The sequence below is a fragment of the Arctopsyche grandis genome, chromosome 12 (genome assembly GCF_051622035.1).
Source record: "Arctopsyche grandis isolate Sample6627 chromosome 12, ASM5162203v2, whole genome shotgun sequence".
Taxonomy (NCBI): Eukaryota; Metazoa; Arthropoda; class Insecta; order Trichoptera; family Hydropsychidae; genus Arctopsyche; species Arctopsyche grandis.
The window spans coordinates 27,152,592-27,169,930 of record NC_135366.1 but is presented as its reverse complement, the minus strand read 5'-3'; the positions used below and the strand labels follow the sequence as shown (position 1 = coordinate 27,169,930).

At 34.1% G+C, this 17,339-nt stretch overlaps 2 protein-coding genes across 4 annotated transcripts in view; one reads left to right on the top strand and one right to left on the bottom strand.

Annotated features, from left to right (window-relative positions):
* Positions 1-196: 196 nt before the first annotated feature.
* Positions 197-6,311, bottom strand: LOC143920388 (uncharacterized). Its single transcript, XM_077443272.1, has 13 exons — positions 6,206-6,311; positions 5,523-6,064; positions 5,342-5,445; positions 5,152-5,268; positions 4,964-5,071; positions 4,752-4,875; positions 4,190-4,274; positions 3,863-3,977; positions 3,722-3,793; positions 3,469-3,655; positions 3,077-3,391; positions 1,635-2,996; positions 197-907 (listed from the first exon to the last, which is right to left on the bottom strand). The coding sequence occupies exons 2-13, from the start codon at positions 5,934-5,936 to the stop codon at positions 899-901; spliced, it is 3,012 nt and encodes a 1,003-aa protein (XP_077299398.1). The 5' UTR covers positions 5,937-6,064; positions 6,206-6,311; the 3' UTR covers positions 197-898.
* Positions 6,312-7,650: 1,339 nt separating this feature from the next.
* Positions 7,651-17,339, top strand: part of Pdk (pyruvate dehydrogenase kinase) — a 25,987-nt gene continuing 16,298 nt past the window's right edge. For 2 of the 3 annotated variants that reach the window (XM_077443088.1, XM_077443086.1), the window contains exon 1: positions 7,653-7,882. In XM_077443088.1, coding sequence (XP_077299214.1) covers positions 7,780-7,882 — 103 coding nt within the window. In that variant the 5' untranslated portion in view covers positions 7,653-7,779. Of the gene's footprint in view, positions 7,883-17,339 lie in introns of all 3 variants that reach the window. The other variant, XM_077443087.1, reaches the window with a different exon arrangement.

Genomic DNA, 17,339 nt, shown 5'->3' with positions numbered 1-17,339 from the left:
TCACTTTTAGGTATTTTTCCGTTTACTCCAGTTTATTATTATGTATGTATTGATATATGTAAAATCATTGTGATTCTTTTATTGTGTATATTCATTTGTATTCTAATTGCAAAAAAAAAAATGTTTAATTGAACAACCCGTCAATTAAAAAAAAACACATTATAATTGAGTTTATATAAAATAAATGGAGATTAATACGATTTGTGATCACTTTTATTTCACCACTTCTTCAAACTCTAATACTAGTAGTACAATATGTACATTATTACATTACATAATAATTATAATAAAACTCACATTTTTGTATCGTATTGAATCTCGCTACAGTAGATTTTACGAGCTTCGATTCGACACGTTACAATATCGTTCTTGAGATTCTTCACACCTTAATAATATATTACATACATACATACATAAATAAGAGATTGAAAAATTGAATCATAATACGATAATAATAATAAAAAAAAATCAAAAGTATCACAGAAATTATATCGTTAGTACGGCTGAAATTTTCAAATCGCCATTTTTTATTAAATTTGTGACTTGAATATAAATTTATTGAGTTTCTATTCATTTTCATTGAAATATCTTACTAACTGTAATAACAGAACATGTGTCATTTGGAGGTTCGGAAGGGAACATTTGCTTGGCCCAAGAATTAGTCAGGCATTTCATTTGATAAATAAGAAGCTTCTTCCAAAAGAATGCTTAAATGACGTCACTGAATGGATCAGCTGATTTTTAATTAGCCATGATTACATATGTATGTACATATGTGTTTGTGATGACCTCAACCTGGTTAACAGTCTTCGTTGTTGCATCATAATAATCTCAGTTGACATTTATCCAACTGGAGATGTGAGAATTCGTCAGCTGAAGATATCGAGGATGTGAATTCTCATTTACCCTAACAAAAAAAGGATATACACATGAATTTATCCTCATTTTACTTAAAAAATCCAAATAAAACAAAATATTGCCGGTAATTTTGACGCAGGTTCGCTAATAATAGTGCCCGTTTGTATGAAATTATTTTTAAAATCAAAAGTCAAAAGTTTGAAATGAAAAAGCACCATTAGGGGCACTTAAATTGAATCAGAAAATTTGAAATAAACAAAAACAAAATAACAGTCAATAAAATATTCAATTGTTTTCAAAAAAAAAAAATTGAACTCTTCATTATAATAAGAAAATTATGAATAAAATTTTATAGTAAATGGAAAATATAATGCACTAAAAAGTGCACATTTTTTTTATCACAAATAATATACATATATATATTATTATATTTAAATCAATATACTTATGTATTATAATGGCCAAGGGACTTTTTGCAACAAATTGCAAAATTTTACTATCTAAAATTATATATATATATAAGATCTATGTATGTATAATACACAAAAAAAATTTGTTCATAAAAATATACCTATACTACATAACAAAAATATCAAATATTATATATTGCCATTTTCCTTTCGAAAAATTCTAAAGATCGTTTTTATATCAAACGAATTCACCAACTTCAAAGATATGTATCAATTAGCAGCGACTCTCATCTCGTACGGCCCGCCACCGTTACTCATCTGCTCTGCGTTATTCTTATCCTCAACATTCGAATCGCCATTACTCACCACACCGTCCCGGCCTTGCACGTGGTTTCCATGATAAGCGTGCGGATTCGGTACGTGCTGGTTGGACGGGTCCTCATAACTATTCCTAGACATCGGAGACACGTTGTCGAGCATATGAGGACTGGTTTGATTGTACGGGGACAGCGGAGACGATGGATTCAAACGCTGATTCGTCATATCCATGCCTGCTAGTGACGGATGCCTTGGATGCGCGTAATCTTGAACTCCGAGCATCCTGTGCTGTAGATCTCTGAAGTTCTGGAAGAAGTGGTGCGGCGATGAGAAGCTATGATGTGGATAGTGTGGGCTTTGCGAGTTTGAATTCGACAAGTCGCATACGCCTATTGGAGACTGAATATAATCCCTAGCCGGTAGCATGTGATTGGGATAGTCTCGGACTTGTCTTGACGATAGATCTGTTAAGGTTTCCGAAGCGTGTTGGTTGTACTTCCGCCTGTCTTCAATCAATCGTTGATCTGTTTCGTAGTAGTATTTTCTATCGTCTCTGTTTCGTGGTGGTATTTGAGCTTGGTTGGGGTATTGAAGTCTTTGATTCGGGTCTAGGTTTCTGTAGTCGGCTGGTTGGTTCATTTGAAGTGTGTTGAATCTCGGCATTCTCAGCTCGTATCGTTGTCGAGCTTCGAAGAACGCTCTTGGAGTCGGCTGACGGTGAGCCGGAGCAATCTCGTTGGGCTTGGAAGCGTACCAGGGATTGTTCACGTGATTAGAAGCAGGTATTTGATAGTTCTCATAAACGGGACGATAGTTTGTGTGTAACAGTCTGTTGTTCTGTTGAACGAGTGCTTCTTCATATAGGAATGGATTCTGTTCAAATGTTTTATTATAACTCATTTTAACGGGCGAATTTGGTGCTGGCTTCAATTGCGAGCTTATGTTAGACGATGATAGATCTTTTACTGAAGAATTGTCGACTTTTTCAGTGCTTTGGTTTACCGACGGAATGTTTAGTATATTGGAGACGATCTTCGGTCCCGGTTTTTCAACGATAACTCTCGTTTCTTCGACAGGTTTGCTCTCAACGACAATAGGAGGAACTTTAGAAGGTTCTATATTTGAATTTACAGTCTTTTGAATATTACTATCATCGATCGGTGCCACAACACTTTGAGAAGTCAGTGGACTTTCATTTACATCAACATTACTTTCACGGACAGGAACTGCTTCATCATTCTTGATATGTTCCGTCATTGCCGGTACTTCAATAACCTTCATTTTACTTTCAACATGTACATCCACTTTATTATTTTCAACTTCTTCTTCAAGCGAATGTATTTCACCGACTACTATAACAATATGGCTTTCTTTCAAATGGCGATTCAACTTATCTTTAAGCTCAAAAACCTAAAATCAATTAAAAAAATTCGATTAAAATCAATAAAAGTTTTAAACATTCAAAATTTGTATATAAATCTACAAATTACTTGTCCACAAATTGTGCAAAGATGTTGCGGAGCAATCCTCGGTATATCCTCATTCCGATGAACGGTCGACAGATGCTTGTTCAAACTCTGCGAAGATCGATATCCAATGGAGCAAACGAAGCAAGCATAAGGCTTTCCGGCAATATCATGCCTCAAAGTGTGGGCCGCCAACCGCTCGGCAGATTGAAATCCACGATGGCAAGTATCACACCTGAACTCCCCGCCATGAATCAGAACATGCTTATTGAGCTCGGCTAGAGAATTACGAGCGGCCGGACACAACTCGCATCTGAACTTCTTATTATTTTCATGATTCTGCAATAAACATACAAATATCAGCATACATGCATAAAGAAAAAACAAAAAATATTTGAGGTTATGTTTGACGGAACCTTGATATGAGTATTGAGACGAGCTCTAGTGTGAAACTGTTTAGAACATTGAGGGCAGTCGTATAGTTTGGGACCGGTCTGATGCATGTTTAGTCGGTGCCGAGTCACGCTGGAAGACGTCGTGAAACGCATTCCGCATTCATCGCATATGTACGGCTTGATTCCAAGATGCGTTCCAAAATGATACCTATACATAAATCATCGGTTATGAATCAATTTTAGATTAGTGTCTTTTCTGAGCGAAGAATTATACCTGAAGTCTGCAACTCGGGCGAATTTTCTATCGCATTTATCGCACTCATACGGTAGTTCTCCGGTATGCATTCTATAATGATTCAATGTATTGTATTAAATAATATAAAATTGTATAAAAAAAACGACTACGAATACTAACCGAGTGTGTTCTTTGAGTTTGAACGGTGTTGTGAAACATTTTTGACAAAATTTACACTTCCAGAGTTCCTCGTGAATGTTTTGATGTTGACGTAAATCGTTTACTCTTGAAAATGCTTTGTGTAATTGAAAAGGTATGAATTAGAATCTATTTTATAACTTTGTTACATTTTATTATGTATGTATTTTTGCCTATTAGAAACAATTCATATGAATAATTTGAGCATATTATACAAAGTCAAAACAGACATTGAAAATTTACTCATGTGGCTTAGTTTCATCAGGCATAACTATAATATGTATGTATATTTATCGATATGATACTTACTCTTGTCGCATTGTTTACATTCAATGGGTTTTTCACCGGTGTGTAGTCGAAGATGCTCTTCTAAACTATTGGCCGTATATAATATCTAATCAAACATAAAATAAACATTAACTATGACTTAAATAAATAGGTTTATTATATATATATTTTTTTTAATTTATACCAGGAAGGCCTAACAGGCCTAATTCAATGCGCCTTCTTGGCCAGAAATATTGTACATTTGATACAAGTATTATTACACAAAGTAAATACATATTAATTAACATCCACAGAGACATCTATGGTGAAATTTGTAAATTTGCAGCATTTTATACAATTCAGCGAAATTCGAGATTGCTGAAAACTCGAGATTTGCAAGAAAATTGGGTAGGTTGCCAATTTATTTGAACTGTTTCAATGAAAATCAGATAAATTGGCAAACTTTGCTAGGAAACGATCGACCTGGAGTCACAAATCCAAGTTCTGAAACCAGTGGGATTTGAACCCATGACCACTTTGTTCAAAGTATTATGTGCTAACCACTAGTCTATTCTGCTGGTTAATTATAAAAATGATTGAATACCTTCCCGCAAACATAGCATGGAAATTCTTTCTTTTCCGACATCGGTCGACCTGAATGTAGCTTATCCATGTGTCTCTTGAGTGCAAATTTGGTTTTGAATGTTTCATTATCGCATAAGTAGCAACTGTTAAATACAAAAAAGTAAGTTAAAGTTTATTATATTTTCTCCAGAGTAGATTTTTCTTTATAGTATATAAGGACGTGATATATACCAGTATGGTCTATTTCCGGTGTGGTAATTGTAATGGTCTTCAAGATCAGCCTTTTTATCGTATGATTTTATGCATATTTTACATTTGTACAATTTTCCATGGACTTTTCTACAATTTCAATTACTGTATGTATTATAAATATTATTATAATACATAAAATATATTTTCTGTTTATAATATAATTGTACCTTATGTGTGAGCGATATTTCTTTTTGCTTTTATAAAACTTGTTGCATTTGGAACAGAATTCTTTCTGTGATTCTTCCTCCTTATCGATTTTATTTATTTTAATCTTCAATTTAGCCCTAAATATAAAAAAGGAATAATGAAATATATACGAATAAGCGTTTGTATGAAATTAATTGATTGAGGAAATACAATTCGGAATCCGATCCAAAGTCTTCACAGGGGCGCTTTTCTTGTTTAGTGTTTTTCTGCTTATCAAGAGATGCTAAAGGAATGTCATCATCGGAATCATCACTCTGAAAAAAAAATTGAAAAATTAACACATTATAAATTTTAATTTGCATTATATTATACTCGGCAATGATTTACAAACCTCTTTTTCAATATCACTAGAAATTTCTTTCTTAATTTCCACATTGTCTTCAATCATTGTACAAAATTCAAAAGCATTGTGCAATCTGGGCTCGACTTCTTCGTCTTCATCTGTATTGTTGCATTCATTTTCTAAAGATTTCTTAGATTTATTTTTACTCTTATGATTAGAAGTACTCAAGCTATCCTTTATTGTAGAGATTTCATTTTCTTCCGTTGATTTTCTCCTTACTACCTTCCTATGGCAGTTTTTTTCTGACTCTTCGTTGACTTGTTCATCACTATCATCGTCCGAATCGTCTTCGCTGTCGCTATCACTCATGGCTGTTTGATTTGCATTGTTTCTGTCCTGCTTTAGATTGACGATGGGACAAAATATACCTTCGTCGACGAGCGTAAACGTTCCCTCTTCCATTCTCAAATATTCCGAAGAAAATTAAATTATCTATGAGTGAATACAATCATCTTCAATCGGCCCTTCTACGAGATGCCTCGTCGTTATGTTCAAATTGTAATTCTCACCATCCGTTTACAAAACAACATCTAGAAACCACAGAATGATAATAAATAAATTAAATTGAATACTCGCCTAAAGCATGGTTAATGTTGATTTTAAAAGAATATGGATGGTAGATAAATACCAAATAAATAAATAATTTAAATTTTTACTATAAAAATAATTACCAACGCTTTATATAAATAAACAAATTGAAAACGTTCCGAACTAAAAAACAAGATGGCCTAACGTTTGACAGCTTAGTAATGTTGCTACTATAAAAAATTTAATACTAAAAACATTTTATTACGACCATTCCAAAAATTAATCAAAATCAAAATATTAGTTTGAAACGAACATTTAAAATCCTAATTTAATATTTTTGTATTCATATTAATCAGCATTTATATATATTTTATATAAAAATAGCAAAAAACTTCAGAAAATTTCAATTTTATCTTAGAAATAAAATAATGTACATGCATACACAGATATTTCAAATTACATAATATTTTACTCATTCCTATTACATAATACTACGTAATGAGTAAAATATGTATATTTTTAAACAATGCTAAGAATTTTGGCAAAACTATACGTGATTTTTTTTTCAATATTACACGTAATTACAAATAAAGGTTCAACTAAATTTAAAAAAAAAGTACATTTACAGTAGTTACAGTAGTTGTTACATATATCGAACAGATTTACTGATTTAGATATTTGTATGTGATTCAACGATTTGAGACACGGTTTGAAGCAATTGCGATGAACTCAATAAATTATACAAATCTGCTCATAAAATTGATCTTATCAAGAACAATAATTGAATTCAAATCATCAGCTGATAATATTATCTGCCCCCCCTCCCCCTCACAAGAGTAGTTAATATATATTTACTGACCATATAAACTAAAATACACTAACGCCAATCGCCAAGTTGGCAAAATAATATATCGCTATCATTCTTTTAATAAATAGTGAACAGAAGAAACACCGAAAGTACAAAAGGTTATATTATGACCAGTGCCACAACGATTTGATATTTAATAAGTTAACTGTAGTATTTCCCTTAGAGCGAGAATCGCTTGAAATTTCATAATGATTTTGATTCGATTCTAATTCATTTTTACCGACTGGCCTGTGACCAATTAGCGAAGAAAAGCGTTACTACATAGTACGACGAATACCGATTTAAAATTATCGTTTTCTCTTAGAGATCGTCCATAAATAGCATCACACCTAGTGAGTGAAATGGGGTCTGATTTCTTACGATTAGGGATAAGGCAGGTTATTGAAAATGTGACGTCACAATACCAACTTTTATGAGAACAAAACCATGATAACGATAATTGTAAACAGTCGCACCTGTAATGACCCGACCTCCCACTAACAAACGGAGGGGGTGTCAAAAATGTGACGTATTTTGACATGGAGTAAAAGATTTCGTAACGAAGAGGGAGGGGGGGGGGGAGGATAAAAAAAATCCAAAACATTTGACGTCATTTACGAACGACCTTATCAAGTCTTCCTGTAGTCTATTTTGAATTACAGTTCAAAATAGTGCGTGTGTGTGTGTGTGAGAGAGAGAGAGAGCGTAGTGTGAATAAAAATAAATGGTACAGTTGATAGCCTGTTCTGTCAGTAGTGTCAGACTGTCAGTTGGCCGTGGGACGCCGTGGCATTCGGACGCTGGGAGTGCGCTCTGTCGTCGATATCAATTAACTGAAAAGGTGTCTCGCGCCGGCCGGCGATCCTCAAAATGCGTGTCGTGGCACCCCTCTGGAGCCATCTGGCCAAGATGCTGGACTTCTACTCCCAGTTCAACCCTTCGCCGCTCTCCATCAAGCAGTTCATCGATTTTGGTCAGTCTTACTATTTATCATATTCATTTTCCGGTCTGCACAATATCCTCATTCACCACGCCACATTTTCCGACTTTTATTATCATTTTATTCATCTGTCATTATTTTTATTATAAATGCATTTCGTAACGATTCAACCTCAATTCCTTTAATCGTTCGTGTTTTATTGAAGTTCGACGTTTCTCAAACTGTGGGAAGCCTCTTTTCTTTATTTTGTATTACTGAATAATTCATTATAATTTGGGAAAATTGCCAGCGTCGGATTGGCCGTAATTAAAGTCCACAGATTTCCACGTTCCAAGGTTCAACTATCCACTTTTGGCTTGTTTCTCTAAATTTCCGTCGTTTCTATGTGTATTATTCATACCGCTGAATAGGCAAATTTTCTTAAAACTGTTCAACAAAGAAAATTTCGATTTTCCTTTAATAATCTTCAGGTGATGAATAATCTTCGGCGGTGGAGTTTTCATTTGCCAAGAGAAAGGGTTAACTATTACTATTGTCCTACAAATCTAGGGGGCAAAAAAAGGGTTGACAATGGTGGACCCATTTTTTTGGGCAAAAGCATCCTGACCGCCTTTCTTAGTGATGAATCTTTAAAGTTGCTGTTTATTGAGAATCTCGACATTTTTCTCATACCTGAAACTTGTTTAATGGGACAAGTTATGTATGTACTCGAGGACTATCAGGTAAAAAGGGATACGGTCAACATTGAATTGAATATCTGTTCGTCGCAAGGTGTATTTGACAATATCGGAATATTTATTTGCACGAAAATTTGTATAACATTCCGAATGTTTTCTTAAATCAAGCAACACAATTTGATTTTTAATTATGCCGAAATGTTAAGGTCAAACATTTTTAAATATACGTAAGTAGAAATTCTACGAAAAAAGAACACACAAAGAAATACTGTCAACATTGAATCGATCAATACTTTCCTATTTCATAGAAAGTCAATTTGAAAAGATAGTAATACATATTGAATTGAACTGAAAATAGAAAAATCTAAATAGAAAATCGATAGAGCACTTGCTCTTAAACGGAAAACCTAGATTTTAAATAATCGTATTCGTGTTCTCGATCATTTTTTTTTATTATTATTAAATGTAATCATATATTATCAAGGCTTGTCGATTTTCATCTTATTACATAGTAGTCTTCGGCGGTGGAGTTCCCATTTCCCAAGAAAAATGATTAGCTATTGTCAATTACTATTGTCCTACAAAGTTAGGAAGCAAAAAAAGGGTTGACAATAGTGCAGACTTTTTTTTGGGAAAAATCAACCTGACCGCCTTTCTTTACTTATTATTTTACGTAACAGTTTTTCTGATTCATTTCTAGCACCTACAATAGGTAACGAAAATTCACTATTTTCACGCTGAACTGAAAACGCTCGTCATGGTAAAGCAAAAACATTCAAAATAGAGCAAAACTTACCTCTCGGAAACTTGAGCTTTTTATTTAGTTACATATGGATTAATTTTTTACATGGATTATAGGCTACGTGTACGTATATCAACACTTTTTTGCAACTTCAACAGAACTAGACACCGCCCCAAACGACATACTATAAAAAAAAGCATTCGTATTTATATATTATTATTTTCATCGTTAAATACAACAATTGTGCATTAAACTGATCCCGACTTAACACATTGCTAATTTCACAAAAAAAAAAAATATATTAAAATTTTGTATTAATAATAATGACATTGACATCATACCTATTCATACATAATACACAAATATGCAACATGTATGTACTTATGTACGAAACCACATTTCTTACACAGTATCAATAACAAACACGACCTGTTGTTCTCAAAACCTTCTGGGTAAATATTCCGACTACATCCATATGTAAATTTGCACCGAAAGTAAAACAAATGCGCCAATCACGCACCGTTGATTTGTGACCTCTGAATAAACAATCAAATTAGACTGCGTAAAAAAAATATCAAACCGGACAAAACCGGCTTCAACATCTCGGACTTTGGACGGTGCAAATTAAATCTCCCCTCCCCCATTTTGGGAATCGCTACGTTGCTTAAGTGCTCGGAGAAAGGGTGCATGGTACATATGTACATAACTGTCACGATTATCCCGATAGATTTTCACATTGCTCTGGAACATTCCCGACACGTGGCCGAATGCAGTGGCGTACGTGTGATAATTTCCTCTAATTTACCACCTAGTCATACGTATGTGTGACATCTACTTGTATGCCAAGTGTGGACTTTGGAGCTAGCAATGGAACGCAACGCTCTCGATTCAAATGTTTACATTTGTATAAACAATTTTCGCTAATAACATTCTCGGTAAGTCATTACTATCATCATCATCATCAAATGATCAGACATCATCGTGATTGGATAGTTTTATAGTACGCCGTTAAAATACCAAACTGTTCGTGAAGCGAATGCATTTGGTAACTTTGGTATGCAATTGTATAAAATTCTCTTCTATGCAATTATTATGCATAGATGTATCTAGATGAAAGTGAAAGGGGATTTTGTAAAATTACTCACAAAATTGCATCAAAATGTTCATATTTACCTGTCCTGATTTGATTTAACTTAATCATGTCTGCAAACCTCACCAGCGAAGTGATGTCTTGTGCGAGTGTGGTGTCCCACAAGTATCTAAGCATGTGTCAATTTATTTATTCAGTCGATCATATACATACACTTGTCTTACAGGTCGCTCCAAAGCGACGAGTGTACTTATACAGATCAAGAAACACACAAAATTATATACAAATACATAATTATTTTTATATATTTTTTACATTATATACAACACCTATGGTCAAACATTGCAAACATATATAAAATACGATCAATATAAACATCATCCACAGAGATATCTGTGGAGAATTTTTTGCAGCATTTTTATTATAAAAATAGGTGAATCTCAAGACCCTGAATAATTTGAGATTTGCAAGAGAGATAGGAAAGGGGATGCCAATTTTACAGGAACCGTTTCAATTAAAATCAGAAAAATTGGATAGCTCTGATAGGAAACGATCGACCTGGAGTCCCAAACCAAGGTATGGCCAACAGTGGGTCTCGAACCCGTGACCACTCTGCTCGAAAGCATAATATACTAACCACTAGTCGATGCTACTGGTTATGATCATGATGATATGACAAATACAGAAAAAATATCCAAAGTGATACTACGGAAGCCACATGATTGGGAGTGAAAAACTTTTATCGTTTATTAATGATAATTAATGACGATTTATAATTTGGATTGTTAGAACAATATTGTGTCGCATCGCGTTGTGTCACCATGTATGCAGTCTTAGTCATGTCTTAGATTGTAGAAACATCAGAGCATTGCAAATACAACACACATTTCAATTTGTTAAAAATTATTAAACTAATGGAAACATTTCACGTGTCATAACAGGTATGTGTGTATGTAAGTATCTGTCCTCGCAAAGTACATATGTAACTTACTTCCAATGACATTGTACCAAAAAAAAAAACAGCTTGAATATATCTACTGTATACGTTTTTTGGGCAGATTGTAAATTACAATAATTCTGGGTCAAATATGGCCGAGCCATATGTGGAACGACTTTGCACAAAGTCAAAAAGGTAAAATGACGAAATTACGTCACGCCACTACAAAAAATATGCACCGCAGTGTAATCGAAACTTGTTGATGTTATCAAAATATAAATCTGGATATATACTTGAGTCCAAACCATGTGATAAAGTGTGCAATTCAGAAACACGAGACCTAGGAGTGGTCCAATTACACTATGGACGTACTGTTTGGCCATGGCCTTACTTAACGTGAGATACGTTGCGGAGTGCGAAGGTTAATTCGCTAACCGTGAATCGTTTTTGCACTTGTGGGGTTTATAGAAGTGGTTTTGTAACCGTAGTTGCTTATTCTCCTTGCTCGGATCTTGAATATCATATTGAGCATGATTCTGTGAAATGTCTTAGGTTGATTTTATCATATAGTCTTCCGGGTTGCTTCGATTATTCCTTCTGGCAAGATCTGAGCTTATTTTACCGTCGAAACAGTTCTATGTAAGTATGTATGTATGTTTATAAAATTGGCACTGCCACATACACAATTCGCTAATTCGTGGATGGGGAAAGTAAAAAACTTATCTTGCAACGTATTGAAATACTTCAGCTATTTATTAAATTCAGATAGAGGAATTTCATAGAAGAAAAACCTCGTGGTTGGAAAACTTTCAATAAGCTTGACGTCTTTTTATGGAAGATCATCATTTTGAATATGATGATGCAAACACTCAAAATCGAATTCAATTTGACAATTATATAATAGTCTGGATGCTGCAGTAATAACACTGAGCAACAAAAATAAAATACCAGAGCGGAGACTAGCCAATCTTTACTAAGTTTGACCCACTGAATTCGAATATGATATTGATTTTTGTTGGTGGGTGATCGTTTACGAGATATGAGCGTTTAAAAAAATGCGCGATTTTTACAGTTTTTTGGCTTTTGCGGTCTTTAACTCAAAATTTAGGATTGGTACGCTCAAAGTGAGTATTGAAATCAATAGTCAGATATTTTTCCTATTAATTGTTATATTTCATTGCTTTAAAATACTTCTAATCAATTGTCGAGCGAATTTTAAAAGTCAACAATATATTTTTTTTATGGATTTGTTTCCCGTGCTATTTTTCATTTATTTGGCAATTTTTTTATTTCACCACGTTTATAAGGATTGGTTTTCTATCTCAATATTTTTTATTTTTATCTAAACGTACTAACTCGACCGGTTTTTGCGTAAGAAAGATTTTCGTTTAGTTCCCGTATGCATATAACAGAAGCGTTTGTGCAAGCGAGACGGCAAACTTTAGTACGTTTAGATAAAAATAAAAAATATTGAGATAGAAAACCAATCCTTATAAACGTGGTGAAATAAAAAAATTGCCAAATAAATGAAAAATAGCACGGGAAACAAATCCGTAAAAAAAATATATTTTTGACTTTAAAAATTCGCTAGAAAATTAATTAGAAGTATTTTAAAGCAATGAAATACAACAATTAATAGGAAAAATATCTGACTATTGATTTCAATACTCACTTTGAGCGTACCAATTCTAAATTTTGAGTTAAAGACCGCAAAAGCCAAGAAACTGTAAAAATCGTGCATTTTTTTTAACGCTCATATCTCGTAAACGATCACCCACCAACAAAAATTAATATCATATTCGAATTCAGTGGGTCAAACTTAGTAAAGATTGGTTAGTCTCCGCTCTGGTAACTCAAAAACGTGATTTTTTGTTGCTCAGTGTAATCAGGACCAAATTTAGGCAAAATTACTTACCAGATTTAGATTTTAGGTCACATAGGTCGTAGAGTGCCGGCTGGTGAACAAATACATTGGGAGTTTTCAAGTTCCAAAAACTACCTTACCTTAAACAAAAGCGATAGATTACTACCTAAAAGACAATGCACATATTGGCCTTTTTTGTATGGAAATATATCTGTTTCACGTCTCGAGAGCACTTGTTCATTGGTTTTTGTATGACATTTTGTATGGAGAAAAACGCACCAGCGAAATAGATCGTTGACGCATCAGGCTCGGCGCGAACAATCGTATGTACTATTGTTCTACCATATGTTTCATCAGTGTAGAATAAATTTATTTTTTATTTCCGTTTATTTTACTGCTAGTATATTGATATAAATTTGTTAATTTTGATTGGGGGGTTTATCGCACTTTTCACATATTTTACTATAGGAAAAATATTACAGAAATCAGCGTACATAGTCGTATATGTACTGCAATCGATCGGTAGTGAAAAATAACCATTATGAGTCAAAATGTTCCCATTAATATTATTATACCTATATATAATACATATGTATTAATAACTACCATTTTGACTTTTTTTTGAATTCTTTACACTAAATTTTCGCCTTTAAAATTTTAACGTTATAGACATTCATATAATAGATAACTAAATCTACATGAAGTTTAAAATCAATAAGCTTTCGGTATATGTATGTACATATGTTCGTATAATATACCAGACAGAAACTGTATGGTTGTTAGAGTGTACTTTGAGCACGCGTACTCCAAACTAGATACCCACCCCTATTTCGATGGATTATGCCCGTTATCTGTTCAATTTGGTTAACTATATTGCACCTTTCAAGTGTTGGAGATTATGTCGGGGTAAAATTAATATATATGTAGATCCCTTTACTGCTCAAATTACAGTCTGTTTGATCTGTTGTCAGTAAAACAAGTGTAAACGTGAATATGGCTTTATCGATTTGCTTCGTTCTTGCCAGAGGTCGTTGGTCGTGATTTCTTTGATTATGTTTATTTATGGTTGGTGACGAGAGATTGCGGTTTTTTAAACATTGCAAAGTTTTAATCAAGTGTCGTCAATGTTTGTCGAATGTCATATCGATTGATTAAATCTTTGTCAATGTAGAATTTGTAATAATCTTTGATTGCTGTCAATCAGAGAGATTGATAACTTCGATTTTTATTTTATTCGCAAAACTGGCTAGAGTGAGCAAAGGTTAGCATTTAATCTTGTCTAAGAAGCCTTCATCGTGGAGAATTCTAATCAAAGTCCTTGTATTGAAAAATATTTCTGGGTTGCTTAACCGGTATTACTTATTGTTGTTATTTAAAAATGACATCAATAAAAGTCTTCTTCTCGTTTAGAACAGATTTTGTCTATTATTTCGTGATACATAAGCCTATGTAAGATTCAGATTATAGAACATATGTTGGCTAATATTCCGTGCTACATAAGCCCATGTAAGATTCAGATTAGACGAAACAGATGTGTATGTAGTTGACAGAATTTAGATATTTACTTTTCTTGTCTCTTTTCTTCTCTATAGTAATTTCAAAAATTTAGACGTTGCTACAGTATGAGTAAGTACAATAACTATTACAAGCAAATCGATCAAAGATTCGTTGATAAAAAGTGCCGATTAAAATATTAGATAATGAAACTAAAACGTTTGGTCCATTATTTAGAAGTATATTGTCCTTGTCCTCGAAAAACTTGCTACTTAGTTATTTGTTTGTCTCGATAAGCTGTTCAACTACTCAAAACACTCATTAATACCTACTACTTTGGCATTTATCTTGAAAAAACATCACTCCTGAGGAGACCCTAGACTTTTATCACGCCTTGAATATCCATGCTGAATATTTTTAAATCGTCGCTCTCGTCTGAGCTACAACACATAACGAACTGCTTGCCAAAACTTTTCACTGCTTTCTACTTTTAAATGTTATGTGTGATTATGCTTCCATTCATTGCGGTGCAGTCGACTTCCTTTCCCTTGGTTTTAAATTGTCCGATTGTGCAACACAGTCATACCCAATGCACTGACAATCAACCAGATTTGGGCCATGCGGAGGATGTGGCGACCTTTGAACAATCAGACCACATGTTTGACATCAACATTCAGCTAAATTTTGACGTATTCTACGCATAAATAGTGCGTTGGTCTCTGACGCAAAAGAAAGTTGTTTTTGGTTATCGAGGCAACCTTGAGTGGCTCATTTTAATTCAATAATCTTGGTTGTTTACTACGAGCTCGTATTAACAATCAACGATTTTGAATATAATTGTAAGCGTCCCCACTACTTTTCAAAGTAGTTTTCCTAGATGTTTGGCGAAAAGAGGGTGGTGTCTTCACGTGGGTCTATTTTTGTTCCTAACGTTGTCCCCCCTACATTTTAAACTAAAATAGTTTTGGGACGACCCAATAAAAAAAAATGATCGGTAGCAAAGATACTGCGTTTGTATGTATGTGGGTGGGTGGGTGTGTCTGTATGTAAACATTGAACTTCAAAATCAAAAATTTTGATGTATTCTGAAACTATTTGAAACTCCAAACTTATCTTCTTTTCTCTCGCTTGCTTAATGTTGAGCGTCGTGATCATTGGTGTCATTTTTGATACGATTGACGATCCGCCTCCACTTCTCTCGGTTCTATACCAAGTTAAAGGCCGATCCCGCCAGTTCCTTGATTTGGTTAGACCATCTCTTGGGAGACTATCCTCTCACTTGCCTTCCCTACAGTGACTACCAGACTCTCCATATTCTCCCTGGCGATAAGGCCAAAGTTTGAAAGAATTATTTTCCTAAATATTGTGGAGTCTCTCTGAGACTGCCAGCTCTTTGATGATGGAGATATTCGTGCGTTATGGGGTCCATGGCATGAGCAGTATCCGTCACATTTCTAATGAATCTACATAGAATGTCCCTTTCTCTCTTTTTCAGGGTCCATGTCTCGACTCCAAAACTTGTAAAATGTAAAAGAAGCGTTTTTGTTGAATGTGAAGATTTACCAAATTGAATTATTGTACATGTAAGTATGTACTACCAGGCAGTGCTTGGTACGCGTTGTCCTTACTTACGTCACCCGATTTCTCTTGAAAGCTTTTAAGAGATGCTCTTAAATCTCAATTCCCATTTAATTAACATATCTACATACATTATTATTTTATTAAATTGCATATTACCATAAATGCTTCTTGAAGTTATCCAAGTGCACACTTTTCAAACATTGAAATCGCGTTCGAAATTTATCTCATATTTACACTAGATATTTAACGAGATAACTCTTATGAACTGTGTCATACTGTCTGCTTCGGATTGGTTCCTCCTGCTCAACGCTTAATTGGGACTAGCTTGGTATTGAATTCCGGTTCGCGAGAATGGAAACCAATGGTCAAGTGGTTTCGAGAACATTGACTTGTGCCCTTAATGAGTTCCACACACATTTCGATCCAGTTCAATTCTGATAAATTGCAAACAGCGCGACCCAATAGTGTCAATGTCACTTCAAAACATCGTATTATTAGTTGCCACGCTGTCATATGTATGATCCACTAATTCTGCAAATTGGTGCAATTGCTACTGCGCCAATTTACTGACACCTCCCCCCCAGTTGATGTTGATCTTTCGTCGTCTTCCTTGATCATTCCGAGCTAAAAAGAGACGAATACATCAATGTCGTGTTTTGTTTTGACTCCCACTTCCAAACTTTTCAGCGAGTTCCAAAGTCCTAAGTCCGACCGTTAACACAATTCTTAATATGTTGTACATAAGTATGTATATTACATTTTCAAACTACCGTAATATATTGGCCAAGACTATATTTAACGCGTGCGTATTTATGAATTGCGAATAAAGTTCGTTCGCTAAAATAGTAACCGAGGTATGATGCTCGTGCGCAATGATCATAAACATCATCCTTAACAGTCTTTAAATTTTAAGTAAACGACATAAATCTTGTCTCTGTAGTTTCGTTTGACTTTGAACTACAATATGAGCCAATTTAAAGATGCCCGGCGTCTCCCAGGAATTTTGTGATTTCAATTTTGATTATAAAATTTCAATACAAAACGATTTGTTGTGAGAATTTGGAGGTGTGTGTCTGTGTGTTTTCAAGTAAAATTTGGAGTAAAC

Bases quoted from the DNA above. Each gene is read 5' to 3' on its own strand.
- LOC143920388 (XM_077443272.1), bottom strand. From the start codon at position 5,936: ATGGAAGAGGGAACGTTTACGCTCGTCGACGAAGGTATATTTTGTCCC. The intron at 5,072-5,151 runs GTACAATTATAT...TTGAAATTGTAG, and splicing joins AAATATCGCTCACACATAAG to AAAAGTCCATGGAAAATTGT. The intron at 3,978-4,189 runs GTAAGTATCATA...AATTACACAAAG, and splicing joins ATGTAAACAATGCGACAAGA to CATTTTCAAGAGTAAACGAT.